The 24,536-nt window shown below is 31.8% G+C and overlaps 1 protein-coding gene across 15 annotated transcripts in view; it reads left to right on the forward strand.

Moving 5' to 3' along the window:
* Positions 1-24,536, forward strand: part of LOC129803780 (protein ultraspiracle) — a 49,134-nt gene that overhangs the window by 561 nt on the left and 24,037 nt on the right. For 2 of the 15 annotated variants that reach the window (XM_055850564.1, XM_055850570.1), the window contains exons 1-2: positions 15,220-15,439; positions 19,469-19,733. The exons of 2 other annotated variants lie outside the window; for them this stretch is intronic. In XM_055850564.1, the coding sequence (XP_055706539.1) occupies positions 19,652-19,733 (82 nt within the window). In that variant the 5' untranslated portion in view covers positions 15,220-15,439; positions 19,469-19,651. Of the gene's footprint in view, positions 1-15,164; positions 15,440-19,468; positions 19,734-24,536 lie in introns of those variants that run through there. 11 more of the 15 variants (XM_055850569.1, XM_055850576.1, XM_055850565.1 and 8 more) reach the window with 8 other exon arrangements.

A 24,536-nucleotide genomic window follows, 5' to 3' on the forward strand; every position in this document is an offset into this window, starting at 1 on the left:
ATCTAAATTAATTCATCTTCCCCGAACCATTTAAATTTCTTTGGCGTAACTATCCTGAAACTTTTCACAATATTTTGTTTACCATCCATTTCATATCCTGGAAGTGCTACGCAATTTGACCACGAATTTTCCTTAGCCATCTTCCGTCTCACTCTCTTTTGGTTGAACCTGTGCATGAAAGAGAGAGAAAGTCGATATATTCCTCATTTAGAAGAGAGATCTTTCACACATATACGCTCTCAGGTGCGTGACGTGTGTGCGACAAGATGGATGCTCTCTCTCCGGGAGTGGGAGCATTCCACATAAGAGAAAGTTAGGCGTCTCTCTCGCCCCCGTTCAAGCCATTGACTGTGAATTGAAAGAAAAATAGGCGCTGTGAGCAAAATTTTGGCGCCCACATACTTTTTCCCAATTCTCATGCGCCTTCGGTTCGATACCTCAACGAAAGTCAAACCATGACCTCAATCAGCTGCAAGTGCAAACAAGTGTGAGGAGGATGGGTGAATGTCGATTTTTCCGGAGCGATGCACAGAAAACGGGGGCGCCCTAAACAAATTTTCACATAATTCTTATTTAGATTTCCTCAAGATGTTTAATATCAAATGGAGAAACAGAAAAAATATGTTTTATTGTACATATTCGCAATTATCCTAATCTTAAGTTGTTATTGTTTTTTTCTACTTAGAATTTTGTAGATTTTTAGCAATTGATTGCTAAGTAATTGATTAATTCATCAAAGCTCAAAGATATTGAAAAAGTATCATAGACTTGATTATTCTATTGTAAGATCATAAGATAAAAGAACAATCTCTCTCGTTATTTAATTATTCTTTTTCAATACAAATATGTAAAGACGAAAAAAATAATTTCAATTCAGATATGTTCTAAAATTTACTTTTCTATTAGAAGGGAATGAATCATTTCCAAGCTTAAGCTGGCTATACATTAGACATAATTTATTGAAATATTTCTTTTCAATCTCAAATATTGACAAGGATTGCCTCCACATTGCAAAGATTTATTGACATAAATGTTTCAATATTGAAGAAAATTGTCCAGTGTGTAGGCAAATATTGAAATATTTGTTTTAATATGGAACATTTTATTCAATATTTTATTTCATTATTTTGAATGGCTACAAACTAGGTCAAATTATGTCAATAAAAAATTTCAAAGTCACATTGAAATAAAATTTCAAAGAAATTCTAAATATCAAATTGATTTGATATTTCCTTCAATATTTCTTAATGATCAGGAATCTTCGTTCTTCAGAACATCACAGAACTGCTGGATTTTCCTTGTTCATGAATGAAAACACATCCAAGATCAAAATCCAAGTCAAAACACATCTCTCCTGCTTTCTCCAGAAAATCCCAGATTCTTGGAATTTGGTTATATATTTTGTTCAATCTCCTCAAGAACCCAACTTGGTCAGCACTAATCACCTGCTTCCTCCAGAAAATCTCAGAACTTCTGGGATTTCTTTAATATTATGCTCAAACACTTCAGATACTTTCTGTGGTCGGAGGATTCCTGGAGCTTCCTCCAGAAATCCCAGTCTTCTGGGATTTTCTTGTATATTATGTCAAAAACACTTCAGATACTTTCTGTGGTCAGAGGATTCCTGGAGCTTCCTCCAAAAATCCCAGATCTTCTGGGATTTTCTTGTTCATTATGCCCAAAGCACTTCATATAAGTATAATTTTATGACACGAATTGGAATCCTACAGAGGGAACGAAGGCTTGTGGTTGTGGCCATCCAGTCCTTTTGCTCGCGATGGTAAACACTCCTACGGTATGATACGAAACATGATCCTGAAAGTCTGTGAGAATTCAAGTTATTAATTCTATTTGGCTTTTGTTTCCAATCTGAAGTGCTTTTGACATAATATACAAGAAAATCCCAGAAGATCTGGGATTTCTGGAGGAAGCTCCAGTAATCCACTGACCACAGAATGTATCTGAAGTGCTTTGGGCATAATGAACAAGAAAATCCCAGAAGATCTGGAATTTCCTGGAGAAAGCTTTAGAAATCTTCTGACCAACTTGGTTATTTTTGGGTGTTCTTGACAAAATACGGAAGAAAATCCCAGAAGATCTGTGAATCCCTGACTAGACTGGTGTTTTCAATATTGAAGTTTTAATATTGAAGTCAATTTGTTCAGTGTGTATGCAATTATTGAAATATTGGTTTCAATATTCACTTCAATATTGAAGTTTCTTTTCAATGTCACTTTGAAATGCTATTATTTCAATAATTTGTCTAATGTGTAGATAGCTTTAGCCTATCAATAATCAATACTGTAATAATTCTTTAAGTTGAGATAATGCGGCTGCAACGTTCCTCTTAAGGAATCGGACTTCTGACTAACCTCGGACTAACCTCCAATCCTGGCGACCCTCCGCCAAGCGCCAGCTCCTTGCGGCACCTTAGCAGCACCCCGAGCTTTTTAAGGACATTGTCCAGTACTTCGTTCTATCGATTTCTAGGGCGTCCTCTATAGTCATTGTCCCTTCAGTATTAAGAGATTTCTAGGAATTCTTTCAGCTGGCATTCGATTAACTATAGCATAGGTCGCTGCTGTATCCTAGGTTATTTGCCAGTTATCGTAACAATCTTAGTTTTACGAGGAGAGGTTGTTTTTAGCCCTGTTATCTCCTTGCCTAACCATCGTTTCGTGACTTCCCACTAGATTTGGTTACCCAATCATCGATCACTCACCTAAATATACCAGGGCCTACCAGGCATCTAGCCCGTTTAGAGGTGAACACCCTTCCCCCGCATTTAGATTTATTAAAAAAATAAATCTTGCTCAACTTTTAAGCCGATCTTTTAATGCTGATACAAATTATTTGATAAAGATTATTAATTTGAAAGTCTTAAATGTCTTAAAATAAACCTTGAAGTTTAAATACTATGATAAAATTTACAATAACACAGCTCAAATAAAAATATCATACTTCTTAAAGTTTTTTTTAGTTGCAAAACTTTTTGAAACGTAATTTTAAAATTTTTTATGTCGAATATTTTAGAGGTAAGGTTGATATAAATGAGGCGTCGTCATTAGCCTTTAGAGCAGAATTGTAAATCTTAAATTTAGAAACCAATTTTACTTAAATCTCCAAGCATTCTCAATAATTTTTGAAACCTTAATTAACTATAAAACATAAGAAAACTTAAAGTTGTAAGATATCCCTAGCAGCTATGCTATTACATAATTTGTTTCATTCCAGTTTAATATTCTACAAAAATGAATACTTTAAAATCACAAAAAAAAATTGGAGAATACAAGTCTGGCTCTTAAAACTGATTAAAAATTTGAACACATAAAAATTTATCTCTTAATTTGAAAGATACTGCACAAAATGCCCAGAGATAAATGGCCGAAACGAAATTTCCCAAAGAAGTTACTCTTCTTGGGTGTAAGGGCCCAAATAAATTCAAACTGATCCTCGAAAATATTTAACCTGTAAAGATTTATGTCAAATTGTCATAGGCTGAGGGCTTAGGATCATAGTTTAGAGGTCCTTAGCATAAATTACTTTTACCTAATCATTTATTGCCAAATTTTATAGGCTAAATATTTTCTAGTAATCAGCCTGAGCATATTTGGACCTTAAGGCTTGCCTATCTGGAACAGTGAGAAAATCTCAATTCAAATTGGAAATGATTTCATAATTTACTACCCCATTTTACCATACATGGTTTTTTCAAAATAAATCTGTCAAAATTGAAAAATTTTTTGTATGGAAAATATTTTAAAAGGGGGGTCTGAAATTTCAAGATTTTTCTTTCCACTTTTCTTCTTTCAATTGTCTAAAACATTCAAAATTTAAGAACAGTAATGAAACCTGTCTATATTGTAAAAATGTCAAGTTTCAGTACTTGCTTGGAATGAAAGAAATCAAATTTTAAAATATAAAACTTATGTTTTTTCCCAGGTTTTAATACAAATAAAATGTTTTTCAGCAATTAATGTGCCAAATTCAATGGAATCTACACTCTTAGAAAAGTTTAGACGTGATTACTAATGAAAATTAGTTGTTCGGGTGATTATTATCAAATCTATTTAAAATAGTTCTTATATTCTTAAAACATTATACTCATAATAAATTTATTAGTAATGAGAATATAAGACAATATTTGTGGATAAGTTGCGGCAATTATTTCATAATGCTTTCATACAATTATATTTGCTTGTGTTAATTAAATGAAATCATTATCCCAACTAATATTGGTCACTAATTCCTTTTAGTTCTCACAACCAATGTAAATAGATGGGCCCATATTTTCATAAAGTTATGACTACTTTTCCAATAGTAAAGAGTGATTTTTATTTTAGTAATGCGTTGAAGCTCTTTCGAATTTTAAGCAACTAATAAGAAATATGCATCACAATGAATGCTATATAATAACCACAACTAATATCATATAGTTATTACAGCCAATAAGATGGGTATCAACCCCATTTATTTAGTAATTGGAACTAATATGTTATAGTACCCATTACTATTTTGATTTAGTTGTGATAACTAAATGAAAAGGATACTTTAACTAACTGTGGTCAACTATTTCATTTAGTTACCCAAACTAAATATATAGTTGGGTCTATATTTACTATATTTTATAGTTCTAATAACTGCATATGAGCTTGTACGAACTAATTTTTTCTAAGAGTGTACAACAGATTGTATCAATTTCTTCTATTCCTTTTATTCTGTTTTAGAGGTGTTGATAAATAATAATTTGCTTTCACAATTTCATTCACTTTTTTTTTTTAAATAAATTGATTCTGTTTAAGCTCTTTTGCACTGGATCCCATGTCGCAACTTATTAGGGGAAGAGAAGCAATATTATTGAGAGTCAGTCAGAATATTATTTTTGAAGGTCACATCCAGTGAGAAATTCTTGTTTTCTGGGTTCTCTCTCGTGCTGTCTTTTGTCCTCACATTTTTTTTTAATGAATCCCCTTGAATCACATGATTCAACTTCTCTATCTCGTCGAATTCTGGAATTTTTACTGTGGAGAATTAACCTTTTTTCTTTCATTTGACTGTATTCTTGAGCGGCAGGTCGATTAAGAAGGAGAAAATGGAGGGGAGTAATAAAGGGGGACAGAAGAGATAAAAGAAAAAATGTAAAAGAATATCAGGAAATTTACGATTCCCTGACCCACATTTCTTCGATAGCAATTTTTTTTAAAGTCAAATTTAACTCCGCCCCCTCCCCCTCATCCACCTTACACATGTGGACCTCAAAGAAGATGTATGCGAATACAAAGATGTACACCTTTCTATACTTTTGTATTTTCTTGTTTATTACCAATGCAGTGTCCCAAAGCTAAAAAGTTTAAATTTCATGCTTCTGGCTTAGCCCCTGTTCCTTTGCCCCTGCATATCCAACAGAACATAGGTAATTTGTATGGAAGTTGTTCTATAGATTGAAACAACACAATCGACTCACACAATTACAAGGCAATCTTTTTACCGTGCTTTAAGCCAAAATCATCAAACATATTTGGCGACCTTGAAAATCTAGTTTCAATCGTCGCGAGTATTTTTATTTCATCCGCTGCCTCTTTATTCTCTTCCTTCTCTCTTTTATATAGTTGTATTTTGTTGATAATGTGTTGGAGAAGAGAGCAAGAGAGCGAAAGAAACTGGAGTCTTTTTGAAGTATATAGATAGAACGCAAGATGCTGATGTTATTCTTTATATGCTTCTTTGTAAAAATACACTTAACACAAAAAATTGATGCACTATAAAAATTCTTTAAGAAAAAAATTATTTTTTTTTAAGATTGAAAATTTAAAATGCGAAATGGATTAAAATGACAGTGCAGTTTTATCCATTTTTGTAAAATGGAGTTATTATTTTATTAATACTCTGAAAGAAATAATTTGCAAAAGGGTGTAAAAGGGTGCAAAAATCGATTAATTTTGGAGATGAATTTCGAATTAAACGAAAAATTTGCAATTGGGTGCAAAAATTTGCAATTTGGCAAATATTTGCCAATTATTGCCTCCCTTTGCAAATTTTTGCAAATTTTTACCTCCGAATGAGCACTATAGTAGCGCCATCTGTGGTGAAACACCATAAATATGATTTGGCATTCTTGTCTGTCGCATTAACACAAAATAGACGTACACATACTCTCAATGAAAATGGTAATTGCACTCTTCAATTTTTACTCCACTACCACCGTAGACACTTTTTTTTTCAAAAACTTTTCACTTTATCTATTATTTACCTAATTTCTTAGCAAATTTTGCCCATTTTTCTGCATTTAAACACTGACATTTGCAAGAATTTTTGTCGTCGGACTATTACTGAATGAACCATCCAACATGTCAAAAATTTTTGCATTGGGATGCAACCTCGCGAACAAATCTTTCAAAAATCTCACTATTTAGGTCTTTTCGTCAGAAAATATTTGTCACAAAACACTCCAAAGACCTGAGCAATCTTCTGAACCACAAAATTTCTTTTTCCCAAAAAAATGTTTGTCAATTTTCCTACAAAACACGGCTCAATTTTCACCTTATTTCTGTCGGCGCCGTGTTTTTGTGAATCGTAATAAAATTCTCTACCGTAGGAGCTTTTCTTACCATTTTCCACTATTATAGTTATTGAGAAAACACGCGAAAACTCTCACCACTTTGCTAATTAACTGCACTGTGAATTATTATTTTGTCTGCCATTTGACAATTCTGAGCGGCACTGGAACTGGAAGCCATTGGAAATTGCTTATTTTGTCGCGTGCAAAATGGCAAACTTTTGCATCCTTTTACATCTTTTTGCAAAACAAAGTTGATTGAATTCGAATTGACCAAAAAATCGATTGAAATTAATCGATTTTTGCAAAAAAGTCGATTGGAGCCAGGGTTACTACCCTTTTTGGTTAATTACATGGAGTGGGTGTTCTCCTTTTGCATCCTTTTGCAAATTATTTTTTTCAGAGTAGTGTACACGTGTACTGTACATTGTACAGCTTTTGTATTTTTCAGCTTTTCAAGTTCACTAGGAAAATTAAAGGAACTAAAAGAAAATTAGCATTAGGCTTTAAAATAATATTTACAAAGAATACCTGGGAAATTTTGTATGTCCTGCAGTGCAAAGATTGTAACAAAGTTAAAAAATCAGATTTTAAGGGTTTAAAAGTTTTGCAATATATAATGCAAACATATCTAAATTTATAAATTTATTTATGTTTAAAATATTTTAAATTATATTTTCTGAAATTCCAATTTTATTCAATTAAATTCAGCCATATTGGGGTATGATTTTCAGAGATCTTTGAATTGAAGAGCTTACTTTGCGGTAATCGTCGTAGTAACGATTACTTACAGTAAGTTCATCTGAAGTAAAAAAAAAAACAAATTTCTGTTAGTAAAATGAGGTAAAATCGTACGTGAAAGAAGAATTGAAAAAAAAAATAAAATTCTATTTTTGGGAATATTTTATACAAAAAAATCATTCTTTTTCTATTACCGTACCTATTATCGTACCTATTTTACGTACGTGTTTAACTTATCTGATAACAAAAAATAGGGTGGAATCACCAGTTCTCGCCAGTGCCCCACTTCTCGCCACTTACATTGAAATCGCTATTTTTCGCAATTTATGAAATAAATGAGTCGCAATTTTTTTGTATTGTTTCTGCTTCTACGCATAGAATCGAAAAATAATAATTATTCGTTTTGGATTCACGATTTTCATCACATTTTAGAGCAATATTTTAAGCAAGTGCATCGAATCCAACATCTCTTACCAAATGTACTAAGTGTCGTCAAATTTTCATTAGGCCAAAAATACCTATTTGGGTAAATAATTTGTCTATTGAATATTTAATTGCACTTGTGGAATACATAAAATTTGTATTTAGTCAATTAATATTTCATTTTATATTATTTTTGTATAAAAATGAGGCATGGCGAGAAGTGGTAATATTCTGGAATTGATTTTACCACCTGTCGCCATATCTTTTCAATAGGCGACGCTAACTTCACTTCGTACATTCTCAGTTGTCAAATCTGCATTGTTTACTTTCTGCAAAAGCCCCATAATTTGATTTCTCAAATAAAAGTGAAGAAAAATCATTTAAAGAGAGTAATAATAAAGTGATCACAAGGAAAGAGAAATGGTGAATGTATTCTTTTCATAGCATTGCCTAAAATAACCGAGTGTGGTTCTTTTCAAGTGGGTGGCGAGAAGTGGTTACAAATTTTACAAAACTGGCGAAAAGTGGTAAAAAGTGGCGACGAAATGGTTATTTTTGCATTATTAATAAAAATCAGTTTTTTAAGTAGTCCAGCGTTATGTTCTAGGATTATTGTTTTCACGTATCTAGAGCCAATACATCTAAGTAACTTTGTGTCAAATTTGACTTATCTTGTAACAAGGATTCAAAAGTTATGATTAAAAGAATTTAATTTTTTCCTAAACATGGCGATAGCCGGTTATTCCACCCTACTGTTTTTTGACTACTGATGATTCTACTCTGTGAGTAATCATGAATATACTTTTTAAATTAAAAAAATAATAATGAATATTTCACAGAATACAAAATGTTGTACTTCGTGACCCACGTAACCCTTGAACAAGTATAATTCATAATTTTTTTTCTTTGTTTTCGCTCTTCCTATTACTTGTTTTGAACTAAATTTTACTTGAATACAAAAGAAATTAAACATACATTTTTAAAGTAATTTTTAATTTTTTAACTTTGAATTTATTATTAAAAAAAAGTATTTTAAATTATATTTGAAAGTATTTTTAAGTTGATAATTAATTAATTTCACTTTTATTTGTTTTTTATTTGTATGCGTTTTGTTTTTTTTTCTTTTGCTACCTTATTTACTACTAATTTGCACTAAACTCTGACAGAGGCGATCTGAATTTATGATTGATTTGTTCATAATGACTTACGTATTATCTGCCAATTGTATTAGGTGTTGAGTATTTTAATAAGTTGAATTGAAATTGAATGACGAAAAATAAGAATTATTCTAATTCTTTTGATGATTTCTATAATAAAAATCACATGGGCTTAAAGCTTAAAGCTATTTGTGAAAAGTTCAAAAGACAAAATCACGACCATGAATATAAAGCTCATTGTATACTCGATTGGATAATTTTGAGCGGTTTTCAAAGCAGGGGAAGTTGGGGTTACTTTGAATTGTGTGGTACTTACATTGTTACACAATTGTTTTCGCATATTTTTAAAATATTTATAAGGCCCATAGTATCCCTCAGAAATATTTAGAAAAATTCTACGTAATATGAATATTCTATCACATTATGAATTTTTATTGTGTTTAGAATATTTTGAAATTTTGATGAATCGGTAAAAGCAAATTTATTACCATCAGGCTGATTCATTTGCGTAAAGACGTAATTCTACGTTTAACAAAGATTAAATTGCCTCAAATTAACAATGTTAGTTTAAACAGAAAAAAGGAGGTAAATGACAGACTTTTTTTTTAACAAACATGAAAAATCATTAAGTTGGGCACAAAAGGTGAAATTAAGACGATTTTTCTCTCTATTGAATAAAGAAAAGCTATTTTGGTTTGTTGACGAAATCAGATAAATTATTCCTTATTCTAGTTTTCTTTTAAAATTTCCTGTAATGACATTTTACTGATAGATTTTTAATTTATTTGACTTCAATATTAATAAACTAATTACAGATATTTTGCAATGTCATTAAGATTTTTATCAGAAAATGTAAAAATTTAGCATAAAAAAAATCAGAGTATGGTAATAAAATGCAGAGGAGGATATAACAGAAAGATAAATCCTACATAAGAACTTCACGGTTTCTATGGCATATAGGGGAGACTGGGGCACATGTAACCATTTTCGATAGATGCGAATTTGAGGTGATTTTCCAAGGACACCGTGATTTTTTGGAAAATATTTCTTAGCTCATGTTTTACCCTTGGGTATAGGCAATTCGTCGAGGGTAATGCGGATGCTGGAAAACAATTGAGTTTTCCATAAAAATAAAATTTGTGTCCCTGTGCATTTTTCTCTTTTCACAAAATACCTGGGGTAGAAGTAACCACTTTCTGGGGAGGATGTAAACACCTTTTTTCCCACTCTTGAAATTAACTTTGCACCACTCTCGATTATTTTAATTACTTAAGAGATATATAAAGACTGTATATTTTTCAAAAAATCATGACACTTTTTACAAAGAATAATTAAAATAGCAAAAAAACTAAAAGCATGCATATCAAAGACATTTTTCAATGGATTTTCCCCATATTTTGACATCATGTGACTTTTTATTTAACACAGCGCCACCAATTTTTTTCGTAATCTATGAATTATAGATATTTCGCAGAAAGGTCAATTTCCCGCTCTTTTACCTACTCATTTTGTGAAATTGAATTTGCTGGTTACATCTACCCCAAATGCTGTTTTCTGACCAATTATTAATTCTTTTGAAATAATGAGAATCTCAATTTGTCTAGTAAATCCATAAATATAATCCTAAAAGATGTAGGAAAGAACTGGTATTGCTACATTTCGATTATTTTACACAGTTTTTAATTTCCAGGTGGAAATCCAAATGACCAAAATAATTGAAATATCAACATTTTCGGGAAAAATGATTTTTATTTTTAAAGTATTAGGATTTTATTGACCAATTCTTCTGTGGACATACATCCCCATGGTATCTATGAATGCTTATGGGTTTTATCCTCTGGAGTCTTAAAATTAATGAAAAAAATCACAGTGTTTACAACTACCCCAGATTACTACTGCCCCAGTTCCCCCTAGGTACATATGTTTGAGAATTAAATGAAGCCTATTGATTTCAATTGTTGACGAGTTGTTAAAAAAAAATAACACTAAAGAGGAAGACAAAAGTTTCGAGTCAAAGTCACACAATTTGCATAATTCCAATTCCTTTTAATTGAGATATTGTTTTCATATATGGTTACTGATGACATTGAAAATTAATAATAAATTAAGCACACACTTGCAAATTTTCAGCCACTTGCAGATGCAGAGTTTTAGCTGTCTAGGGAATGAAATATCAGTGAATCTTAATTTTCAGAATTATTTCAATTATTTAGAAGTGAATAATGAACATTGATGTTGGGTGTAAAATTATTTTTCATTGGCGACATCACTTCTGGCATGAATGAATGTATTTGTTAACATAGCAGAAAAACGTGTCACAAGAATTTATTTGGCAATAACTTCTGTGCATTAATTTTAGTACTTTGTATTGATTACTTTGACATTTTCTTATGCGCTATTGACGGCTCCCACATTATTTATCGTGTAAAATTAATCTTTTCATGTTTCAAAAAAAAAACAAATGTTCCAAAATGGAATGCAAGTCTACAACCAATTTAATCTCTATTTTAGAACACCTAAATTTCAACCTAAAATTCAATTAATAGGGTCGAAGGAACACCTGTTCTGTAGAGAATACCTATTGGCGATTTCATCAAAATACTGAAATTTAATTAATGTATCTAATAAAATGCAATTAATATAACGTTTTTTCATTAATCTTCCCTTTTCTTTAAGGTGAGATGTTTAAATTTCATATCTAAAATGGTACAAAAGAGAATGCCAATAGGTCACTATACGATTTCTTAAGTGCCGATAGGTGTTCCTTTAACCCTATTTTTTTGCGATTATTAGACGGTGAGTAAAATTTAGGGTAAATGTCCTAATTCAAAACCATTTCCAGATGCTTTAACTTTGACAGAAGATTCAACACATTAAGTTCATATTTTTTCTGAAGAGAGTTACATAAATTTGCTCCTTGACTCTTCTAGAATGTTACTGTTTAGTGAAAATTCTTTAGATATAATTTGAATACTTCTTAAATACAAGAAAAATACGTGAGTGTAAAATGCTTCTATTGGAAACAAATTAATCCAAATGGAGACAAGGAAAGTTTCTAATTGGAGACAAACAGTATAAGTGAAACCGCGACGAAAGGCTTCCAAAACCTTGTTGAGTTGCTCTTGAGTGCAGGATTTGTTCTTATTCCTGATTTCTTCTACTTTCCCATCTAAAACAATAAGAAAATCTCTCCAAAAAAATCGTATTTCTGGGGTTTCCTATTGAAGCATTTGCAGACACTTCAGAAAAACCCTTTTTGTTCACGAAATAGCTAATTATTTCATTTGAAAACTTCACGTACCATTAACAATAAAGATTAGCACTTAATTTAACTAAAATTATACAAAAATATGACATAAATATTAAACAAAACGAATAAATAACAGTCACTTTATTGTGTTTTTCATTGTAAAACATGGTCGATCGATGAAAAATTCGATGGTGAAAAGGTACACTTTTAATTTTTCTGAGAAATTAACAAATTAAAATTTGTGAATATGAATGGATTTTCGCTTTATTTGGAGCAAAATTAACTAAATAATGAAACTGAGGTATAGAAAATATACAAATATAATAATTTAGTACTGTATTTATCATAAAAATAATTACGTTTCCATTTGGAATAGAGGAAAATTTCCATTTGGAGCAGGTTTTGAATTAGCTTAATTTACCCTACAATCCTAATCTTAGAATATCAATATCTTAAAATATAGGTCTACTAATAAGTTCTGATTCTGAGAGAGTACATGAGATAAACAAAATATAATTCCTAATTATTCTTTTATAATCTTATTATTATTTGATCCCATGGTTCTTTAAAATTGATTCAATTTTAAAAACTAGGGAAAACTGTCCTGTTTTTAAAATATATTGCGAAGTTGCATTCATCCAACGGATTTTACATGGATTTTGAGATTGATACACCATCAAATTCTTTGAAATCTAACGATTTTTTTGTTTACATTGAAAATTTGTGGAGTGAATTCGGGCCTGACTGAATCGACATTCTCTCAAAACATGCGTACTGTCCAAAAAAAGTTACAGTGAGAACGAATTGCAATAAATAAAGCGCATTTGCTTTAAAAAAAAAACCCCGAAACGGGGACAATATGTCAACAAAATTTTTAAAATTCAACTGTCTCACGGATTTCATTATGTCACCCGAAAAAAAGAGTCCACGGATAAGCGAGAGTCTACTGTAAATAATCTCCTATTCTATCGTTCATTTATATATGATAAAACCTATGCAGTAGTGGCGGATAACATATTGGATCATGGTGCTATTTCAATGAAAAATTAACATTTTTTTTAACACTTTACTGTTCAATCAACTTTTTTTCGTATTGGTTCTTGTCACGACTCTGCTTGGTGGTTTTAGCATACGGCGAGCACTGTACAAAACAGTCAAGACAGGAACCAATATAAAGAAAGGCAAAAGCACTTGAGAACTGTAAAGCGGTGAAAAATATATTCATTTTCCATTGGAACAGGTATCGGAATAAATGTCATAAGTAATATTTTGGTCACCAGGAGGTCTCTATTTTACACAGATTACGTCAATAGTATTCTGACAATAAAATAAAAAAAATACTGTCAATTTTACAGTTTTAAACACACTTATTTATTTATTTTTAAACCACATTTAATTCAAAATGAATATTGTCCTTTTGTACTCGTAATGGAAGAATTACCCAGTCCGTGAATTGTGGACTGCAGGAACGCCACTTTCTTTCGTGCTTCCTGAACTATCGTAGACCGGTGACAGTGCTAGCACCAGATGAATCTGAAATTATGTTACCAGTTGCACAATTTTTTCCAAACAGAGTGGCCACGGTTCGTCCCCTAGACCGGGGACTTTTTCGCTGTAAGGTGGAATCACCAGTTCTCGCCAGTGCCCCACTTCTCGCCACTTACATTGAAATCGCTATTTTTCGCAATTTATGAAATAAATGAGTCGCAATTTTTTTGTATTGTTTCTGCTTCTACGCACAGAATCGAAAAATAATAATTATCCGTTTTGGATTCACGATTTTGATCACTTTTTAGAGCAATATTTTAAGCAAGTGCATCGAATCCAACATCTCTTACCAAATGTACTAAGTGTCGTCAAATTTTCATCAGGCCAAAAATACATATTTGGGTAAATAATTTGTCTATTGAATATTTAATTGCACTTGTGGAATACATAAAATTTGTATTTAGTCAATTAATATTTAATTTTATATTATTTTTGTATAAAAATGAGGCATGGCGAGAAGTGGTAATATTCTGGAATTGATTTTACCACCTGTCGCCATATCTTTTCAATAGGCGACGCTAACTTCACTTCGTACATTCTCAGTTGTCAAATCTGCATTGTTTACTTTCTGCAAAATCCCCATAATTTGATTTCTCAAATAAAAGTGAAGAAAAATCATTTAAAGAGAGTAATAATAAAGTGATCACAAGGAAAGAGAAATGGTGAATGTATTCTTTTCATAGAATTGTCTAAAATAACCGAGTGTGGTTCTTTTCAAGTGGGTGGCGAGAAGTGGTTACAAATTTTACAAAACTGGCGAAAAGTGGTAAAAAGTGGCGACGAAATGGTTATTTTTGCATTATTAATAAAAATCAGTTTTTTAAGTAGTCCAGCGTTATGTTCTAGGATTATTGTTTTCACGTATCTAGAGCCCTTACATCTAAGTAACTTTGTGTCAAATTTGACTTATCTTGTAACAAGGATTCAAAAGTTATGATTAAATGAATTTAATTTTTTCCTAAACATGGCGATAGCCGGTTATTCCACCCTAGATCCGATACCTTATCCACTGATCCACTGAGGGACTTTGTAGGGATGATTCTATTTTTTTGTCCACCACTGTATATCCTGCAATTTTTGACTGTTCGATCTAAATCCTATTTGTTGAGTAGCTTATTTACTATCAAGCTAATACAATTTTATATGGATGATAAATTCTACTATCCCCTTTTTTTCGTTGTGTAAAGTTAATTGATGACTCTTGTTCTTGTCATCAATTAACTTGTTCATGCAATTTTCCCAACATTTTTAATTCAATTCTATCTGCCTCTCGGGACATTTTTATTGCTAAAAAGCTCAACTTTCTATACTTTTAGAATTGACAGAACTCACACAAACATTGAAAGTGCCTCGTCTCAGTAAATTTCTTGATGTTGAATTAACAAAATGCTTGTGAGGGCTGACAACGCAGCTGAAGAGTTGTGCTTTCGCGCCGGCAAACTCTCAGAATCTTTCTCACAATAAATCGCTTGGTATTTGTGAGAGAGAATAGCCCAGAGTGTTGAGAAGCATTTGTGCCAATAGTCGTAGTCGTGATAGACTCACCAGTTTCATTCCAGCCGGTTACATGGTCGGGTCCGCGACTCTGACGTTGCATCTCTGAGATAATGCACGTCACAGTAAATCACATTGGACTCGTATAGAGATTAATTAAGTGAAAATTGGATATCCTGAAAAAAAAACAACTCCAAAGGGGTAGTGTTTGATTTTTCTGTGCAAAAATTTCAATGCCAAAAGTCTTTGCTCCAGTGTAGTAGATTGTAGGTATAAGAGTGTAATAAATGTTGGAGAGGTTAGGAGGAAGAGATGGAGAAAAAAAAATCTCAATTTGCCAACTGCTATGCGTCTTGAGATGTGAATTAAGAAATTGCCACGGAAGAGTTAATTTTCACAGTGTATCGAGATATTATTACATTTTTTCTTTTATTTCTCCTTGACTAAACGCGCGCGAAGGAATATAATTTCCAGGCGCTAAGGAATTTTGCTAGGCAGTGGTGTGTCATTAGAAAATTTTTCAAAGTGAAAAGTGATGTTTTTCATTTATTGGAAGCGTGACTCTGATGAGGGAAATTCTTTTGCTAATTTTTTTCTGCATTTAATGTGGTTTTTCTGCACATTTACGACGCAATTTCAATTTTTTTTGTCGACTCTGTAGAATTTTGTATATCTCACTTATATACTGGCTGTTTTCGCGATGATTTCTTGTAGGTGTGTCTGCCTAAAATTTTTGGCGACAAAAAAAATCCATCATCTGAATACAAATGACTGAAGCATTTTCCAGCGCAGAATAATCATAAACAAACCTATTTGATAGTAAACTTCCCTTGAAGTAAAAATGTCTGGTATATAAATAGTAAGAATATAGCCCGTTAATTGACATTGCCTGTGATGTTAAAATTTACACTATGTATAGTGTATTTTCTATAGATGTAGACTTTCTGTAATCCAGACGACCATGAACTGTTTGCTAAAGACAAACTTGACCGATATGTATAATATTGGCGTGTCTCATATGCGTCTCTATGTTTTCCCTCTTGTAGTCATTGTTGTTCAATATGAAGTGTTAAAAATCCGTCTGTGTTTACACACGGTTTTACTGTGTGAGACGCGACATCATATCAAATTTGATAACACAGTGCATTTGGGAGTTGGCAAAGTAATTCTCAGTCTAAGATAGAAGTACAATTTTTTCAGTTCAAAAATAACATCATATAGACAATTTTTTGTACATTGATAAGCAAATGCACTTGTTATCAATATTTTCTGTAAAAAAAAATACGATTTTCATCCATCTCACTCTCTTCCTTTCTTAGCAATTTTTTGCTAGTCGCAATTTCTTGATTCACATAAAATTGCAAGTTTAGGGGAAAATGGGGTTAATTTAGCTGGGGGGATAACTTGTAACCCCTGCACACTCGAAATTGAAGAAAAAAATTGACAATCTTTCTTACACAAGCATAAAAAATGCTTTATTAATATTCCAAATATTGATGAAATTTTTATAATCATCTCGCTCACTTTAATAGGCAGTTTCGAAAACATGTTTACAAAACATAAGTCATTGTGAGGTGTATATAATGCGTAGAAGTCACACACAATGTGTTTGCTTGTAGACGAAATTTAATTCTTGAAATGTGTCTTGACTTAAAAGTAAACGGTTTTATATTTTTAACAAGATATGTTCAAAAATTTTAAAATATTTTATTTTGCAAAAAGTTGCAAAATTGCATAAAATACTAGGGTGGAGTAAGTACTTTTGGCCACTTTAAGATTTCATGTGCTTGTAATTTTTATAATATTTATTTAAATAAAATGAAATTTTGTACAAAGATACCTTAAAGCCGTTCCTTCATAATAATCCAAGAGAATTCCTAAAATTTTTTGGGTATTTTAGTGAAAAATGCAGTACTTTTCAGTACTTTTGGCCACTTTGTAAGCACTTTTGGCCATTGTGTGTAAGCACTTTTGGCCACTTGTTTCCAATAGAATTTTAATAAAATAACAGAAGAAATAGCTTTCGAAAACTTTCACAAATACACAGCACAAGTCCTATTCTTATTTAACACCAATTTTATGTGATTATTAGAGTATTTTAAATGACTTTTTGCACATTTTCTATTTGATGTAAAATCAGTCAAAAGTCACGATCGTTTTTACTGAAATCCGCGAGGTGCGCCACGTGTAAAATGTATGGAAAAATGAATGGCCAAAAGTACTTACACAGCCGAAAAAAGTAAGCTCTTTTAGTTTTAGCCACATTCGATTTTCATTTAATTTGTTAGAAAATCTTATTAAGGATGATATCACAATAAAATTTAGTCAATTAAGAAATGGTCTTTCACTGAATAACATCAAATATTTTCATCAAAAATATGAAATAATGCAAAACAATTTCTCTTAACATTAACAAATTTCTTAAGAATCTCATGTTTTTTTTAGTGATTGTTTACCTTGTCGAGAATTTTTTTCAATAACTTAGAATTAATCAAGTCGATACAAAATCAAATATGGTTTTCTAATTCGTTAGATTAGAGGTCACGAAATAAGACCCATTTTTCTGTTCTAAATAAACTCATAATTGTCTTACAATGTGATTTGACTTTAGGTGGCCAAAAGTGCTTACATGGCCAAAAGGGCTGACTCTACCTTGCATTGAGAATCCTTAGAGATTATGGAAGTAATTACAATGAGACAAATGAGACAATGAGCCTCGTTACTTTGATTGTCTCAAACAGTAATTACTTTCTCGATTTTAGAGCTCTCTCCGGGTTTAGATTTATACTGTACCGATTCGAAAGTAATATCAGTAATAAGCCGTTGAAAGTTCGAAAATTTAAATCGACCGAGTTTGCACAATAAATTCATGAAAAGGACATTTATTTTAAGATAAATTACTATTCAAATGTTTTTGTCATCATGGGACTCTGCAAAACTACATAAAAAATCACTTTTTGCAGTAAACATTTACGAACTATTGTTGACAATTGAAGTGTCAAGAATTTCGAAAATTCAAAGTGGAAGAACAGCTAACGTCTAATGTGGCGAGTATGCGAACTTATACTTTAGATTTCCGGTCCATTTTTGAATAGGTTTTACTTGGTTTTAAAGTAACTTTGCCTTTAAAAGGCAGAGGCAATGTTAAGACTTCGAAATTCGATCAGTAAATTTGAACCATGAAGAAGTCAATTTTTTTTATCTGGTGTGATACCCAATCTTAGAAATTTCAAACTCTGGCTGTGAACAGACAGTGTGGTGAAGGGGGTGTTCATTTATCTCAAAAAAACCATATTCGGATTATTCAGAAAACCTTTTTTTAAGTATACAATACACATTTCCAATTTTTTTTATAAAATCAATAGAAAATAAAAATTTTACTTAAAAAAAATGTCTTCATGTTTTTAGGTAGGGTAAGTGTGCCTAATTCCGGCCAGCTTGCAATTTCGGCCACATTTTTTGTTCCTCGAATTTCCATAAACTTTTAGATTTTACGTACTCTAGAGATTATACAATGCAAAAGAATAACAAAAAATGTAGCTACGACAAACGAGATGACGTGAAAAAGATATTGGAAGAATTCCCGAAGGGCAAGGAACTATGAGAATGAAGGTGGCCGAAATAGGGCACCAAAGCTATGTCTACATTTTTATTCTTTTTAAAATGTATTAAGAATGCTTTTAAAGTAAATAAAGACGATAAGTTGTCTACAAGGTTCCAAGCAACACGCTTAAAGAAAAACGAATAAAAAAATCAATTTATATTAAAAATATTGCATTTCAAACTTGAGACTTTGCCACTTGCATGCAACTATGCCGAAATTTGGCATACTTACCCTATCTAAACTCAAGTATTAATAAATGATTTGAAGTTTTTTGACTTACATTTAAGTGCATTTATGAATGAACTAAGTATTAATAAAAAAAAATATCCTAAAAAGTCGTCAATCACTACAATACGACAAATACAAACCATGCATTTATCAAATAAGATTAATTTAATTTAAATTTTTGGTTATACCAAATAGGCTCGGAATTTACTACCCCCAGCCCGAGGCAAATTTAAGTGTCTGTCGAGGACTTGACAGTTTTAAACTGCACATTTCTATATAAAGCTGGATATTTTTATTTATGGGTCATAAAAACCTAATAGGAAAGAAAATATTTGTCATTTTTTTTAAAAATTTGCTAAAAAGATCTAGATCCGCAAATCTAGTTCAAAATCCGGTTGGTTACTTTGCAAATCTTTCCTTTTGGGATTTTTTGCAAAGTACATACGAAGAAAAGCCTTTATTTTTAGCCTAAATCTGCCCCAGCCTCTCCTATATTACAATAGCTAACGCATTTTAAATTTTGAGATTTTGAAGTTTTAAAGAGTAAAAATTTTAGGAAATGGTATAACAGTGAAAATGTGATTAGAAATTGTGAATTATTGTAGAGTTCTTAAAAGAAAGTACATAAGGAGGAATCAAAAGGAGCAAAAATGATGAAAAAAGAGAAACCCATGCTGTCCGTAGCGGCAATAATTCAAGCACAGGGAAAGCTCTGGGACAGGAGCTTTGCAGGTATATTAAAAAAAAAACTATAATTTATATTAAAAATCCCTAAAAGAGTATTTTGTAAAGAAAAGGTGCTAAAAATTTATGGTTCTTTTGCCATTTTAAAAACTCTCACCAATATTAGATTAGAAAAATTGCTTTTGGCTGCACAAAAGCAAATTGCTTCTCTCTTTCTGGCTCCAATTGCTGAGGAAAATGTCATGAAAATGGTGAAAAGTGTCGCCTTGAAGTGAATGTGTGTGCAGAGAGACCTAAAATAATTGTGCATGATGTAGACAATGGCAGAAACATTGGCATTGGTCATGAACGTGATTTAGCCAATGTTAACCATTCCACCCAGTAACATTCGGAGCCTCGTCAGCAAAGTGTCTGCGTCTCTGTTGGGGATGAAAATTGAATGTATATTGTGGCGTCTGCGATGAAAATTGCAGTATGAGATGGGGTAACTCTGAAAATGAGTGTGCCTGTGAAAAGTCCTGACAAGCTCTTGTGTCTCACACCCCTTGTGACATTGTATATAGCAAATTACACAACATTTTCCATCCCTACCTCAACAAAACTTCAATGTTCTGCTTGAAAATAGCAGACTTGCAAGCGACAGTCAGACGTCGCTTTAGGAGGATGGTTGGGTTGTTGGTCTTCTCCTTGGGAAAATAGCGATGGGATGGGATTTGATGGAGAATCCTTCACATTCAGTAACAAGGATGATTTTGCAGAAAAGATGCACAAGCGCATGTGTACAGTTTTTCCTTCAACCTACGCGCTCATTGCATGTTTGTATAGGTCGGGGCTCTACACGGTAAAAAATTTCGGCACGTATTTGTTCCAAAAATTAGCTCGTCCACGGACACCATAATTTTTGGCATAATCTTGTTCATTTTATGAGACTCAAAAAGATACCCAATATTAGTAACGAATTTGTTCCAAATTGTAGCTCGTCCACGGACACCATAATTTTTGGAACAAATTTGTACCTTCTAGGAAGAACAAAGATACCCAATAATAGTAACGAATTTGTTCCAAAATATAGGTCGTCCACGGACACCGAAAATTTTTGGAACAAATTTGTATCTTCTAGGAGGAACAAAAAGATACTCAATATTAGTAATGAATTTGTTCCAATAAATAGCTCGTCTAGTATAAAAGCGTATCCCTCCTCTCACACTCAGTCACCCGTCACTGAAGTGAAGAGGACGCCAAATCTGTGACAATTTTCGTGCTACATGGTTTCACTTTTTTTAATTCGAGATTCCTTTCCCCTCTTGCTGCCAGCACTCGCATATGATTTCGTCATGCACGCGTCTGTATAAAATACTCTTAAGTTGATTCTTATTTGATGTTCCTTATGGACTTTCGCCACCGAAATCCATCTCGACTGAAGTATAGGCCTTAACTGTAAGGCGAAATCACTTACACGGATTTGTTCCCGACAATGGGAACAAAAAGATTCCCCATATGAGTAACAATTTCGTTCCAAAAATTACCTTGTCCACGGACATCGAAAATTTTTCGAACAAATATGTTACAGATGTAGGAATAATATTGTTATAAAAAATAAGTACCAATTTGTTCTTGATAGTGGGAACAAAACAGCCGAGTGCAACAAATTTTGTTCCAAATTTCGGGAACAAATTTGTATAAAACGAAATCAACTCAAATTTGTAGACATTCCACTGTATCAAAACGGTTCCAAAAGAAAACTCTAACAAAATTGTAACTGTATTTTGTAACGAAACTGTAAAGAAAACTTTTTGGAACAAACAAATATCTTCTCTAGGTACAAATTGATTCCAAAAAAAATTTGTTCCAAGGAAAACTTGTTCCAATATTTTGGTCAGTGTCCAAAAGTTTTTACTGTGTATGTTGAAAAACCGAGGGTGGCAGACTATGGATGAATTCCCTTGGGAATCAATGAAACTCCTTATGCAACCATAATGCAGTCTTAAAATAAATCTGAATTAGTGGTCCATCGAAGTTTATCATACAAAAAAAAAATCTTAAATTTTCAAGCAATGAGAAAAATCGAACTTGGAAATTTGCCTTGTACTCTGTGTTATGCTGGAAAGCATAATCTAAATTTATCTAAACAAAGATTTAGATAGATCTGGCGTAGAGCAGTTGTTGGTTGTTGAAGCAAGGGGATGTGACTTAATGCTATTGCTGTGTGTCTCAAAATATTGATTTTCCCGATGTAACATTGTGTGTGGAATATAGTTGGTAACCTTCACGACCTTCCCCAAGTGAATGCAACTTGAAGATCTCTCGATGTGGTATGAGGTATTTGGGGTGGTATGACTGAAGGGCGCTCCGCAATGACCTTAGAAAGGAGACTGAAAGAGGAGCTCTTGGGGCGTTTTTGCTGCAACTGAATTATTCAGATGGGAATCAAGACTATTTTACAGTCTGCCGACTTTAATGAGAAATTCTCGTTGAAGGATAAAGTTTTCCTTTTCACAATATTTCCAAGGATAATTTCTCTATCGTGGTCAAGTTATTTTTTTTTAAATGACCTTCAAAGAATTTACAGTGTAGTTTGGAAGTTTTTATTGTCATACGAGTCTGTAAAATGATACTGAGATTGATAATGATAACATAGAATTCTATTATGTTCAATCTGTGTCTTAATAAAAATATGAAACCATTTGATAGTAAAATAAACATGATAATTGATAAGCTTTTCCTGGAGGTTTGTGTTAAAAATCTGAATCAAAGTTATTTGATTCAGGCTTTGACATCCATACCCTTGCTGGATTTAAAAGAAACATAAAGTCCTTAAAGTTTAGTATCCTTAATTCTTTGGTTCGAAAAATGGGTAATAGAAACGTTTTAATTTCTTCAAGTAGAAAACCTTGTAAGTGTCAAGGGTACTTCTAGTACGATTATTAATCAATAAACTGTGCTTTGGATTTTGGAATGATTGAAATTAATAAAAAGAAGTGCTTTATTTATTAGCACATGATTTAACAATTCTTTTTTTTATCATCCTCCCAAGGGGCATTTGATATCCAAATAATGTATGTCTCAAATGTAACCAACATATTATCAACGTAATCGAGCTATTTCTTAGAAATATAATGTATTAACGCAATGGATGTAAATTATACGAAAATTATGTGCGTTGAATGTCAGTATAATAACTTGACTAAAAATTGTAAACAAAATATCAGTTATTTTTTATTAATACATATAATACATTTTGTTTGATAAATTCCAGTTAAAATATTGTTATTTTCCCTAAAAAATAACGACCAAAAATTTTTGATCTATAAACAAGTCATAATATAATCTATTTTTGAGTGAAAATGTATAAAACTATGTCAAATATTTCTAAAGTATATTTATCTTACATATTCATACCATTATGTTCACATAATGTCGTGAAATTGTATGAACATCATGTTCTGATATATTTTAGTTACATTTGTTCCATAAAAGACACAAGTTATATACAACTTGTCTTCTTTTTGTATGACGCTGCCAGATTGTCAAATTCTACTTTGTTTACTAAGCAGAAGTTCATCTGCGAGTGAAAATTTGTGAAAAAAGTGATGTCTCACATTAATTAGAGTTCCGAAATGCACCAGCATGTGCAGAAAAATCGGGTATACAGATAAAAGGCATTAAATTTTACAAAGTAAGTGCAAATAATGAAAAAGTAGTGAATTAACACTTCGTTTGTGAGAGCTAATATTTTCCTCCTTTAATTGCAGTGTACCGCAAGTACAAGCGTTAGGACAGCTTCCAGATCATTTGTTATGAAATAAAATTGCAGAATGAGTGTCCAGAATGCAGAAAAAGTTTATCAAAAGCATAATCTTTCAGTGTTTTGACATGCTTGCTGTGTAGTGATATTATTGACGTAAGAAGTCTACAAAATGTAAATATGATATACGACATCTTATAAATATAATCACTAAAATATATAAATGTGTTTTATTTTCTGCTTTTCTTTCTTATTCGGGTTACAATATCTTGATTTTATTTTATCAGAACAAAAAGAAGATTATGGCGTGGAAAAATACAGAAAATTGGCGACGCCAAATTCAAATTAATGGATAAATGATACACAAAACATTGCAGTGCAATGATATTTGTCCAAATTATTGTTTAAAGGGCTGTATTCTATCAGTACACGCAGTAAAAATTTAAGAACCATAAGTTTTTTAAATGATGTAATGTAAAAAGCAATAAATTTATTCAATTTTGTTTTATTTAATTTCTCAGCTTTCCCTTAAGAATTTCAAGTCGGGAATGAAATTTTGTTCACTAATATTTTAGCCTCTGACGGAAAACAATTATTGCATTAAACTTTCATACGCGATGAAAGTGCACGAGGCACAAAAAATGTGACTGAATCGTTGGACAAATATTTATTCATTTGAGGAAAATATTTGAGCAAGACTTAAAGAAAAATGGACAAGAAATGACAGTTCTTCAGTCAATAGTTATAATATTGGTATGACAGAGTGATTATATTTTATTTAGTTATAAACAATACATTTTACCGTACACGATGACTTGATTAACTCTAAAATAAAAAATTGTTATGTTTCGGCTATAAAAATTCCCCATTCACCCGAATATGGGCCTGTTTTATGCGGTTTATAGAAGAAATTTGTAAAGTCTTCGCCATCGTTTTCGTATAGATATCAGACATTTCTACTCATTTATGGCGATTAATGCTCCTTAATGAATTAGGAATATTACTCCAGTTCTTTTTATCATGTTTTAACTTGTCTGGATTTTTCTCTTTGTTCAAGATTAATTTTGTTGTTTGAACAATTCAATCTTGCAACTTTTTTTTCCCCA

This window comes from Phlebotomus papatasi, chromosome 2 (assembly GCF_024763615.1).
Source record: "Phlebotomus papatasi isolate M1 chromosome 2, Ppap_2.1, whole genome shotgun sequence".
NCBI classification, from domain to species: domain Eukaryota; kingdom Metazoa; phylum Arthropoda; class Insecta; order Diptera; family Psychodidae; genus Phlebotomus; species Phlebotomus papatasi.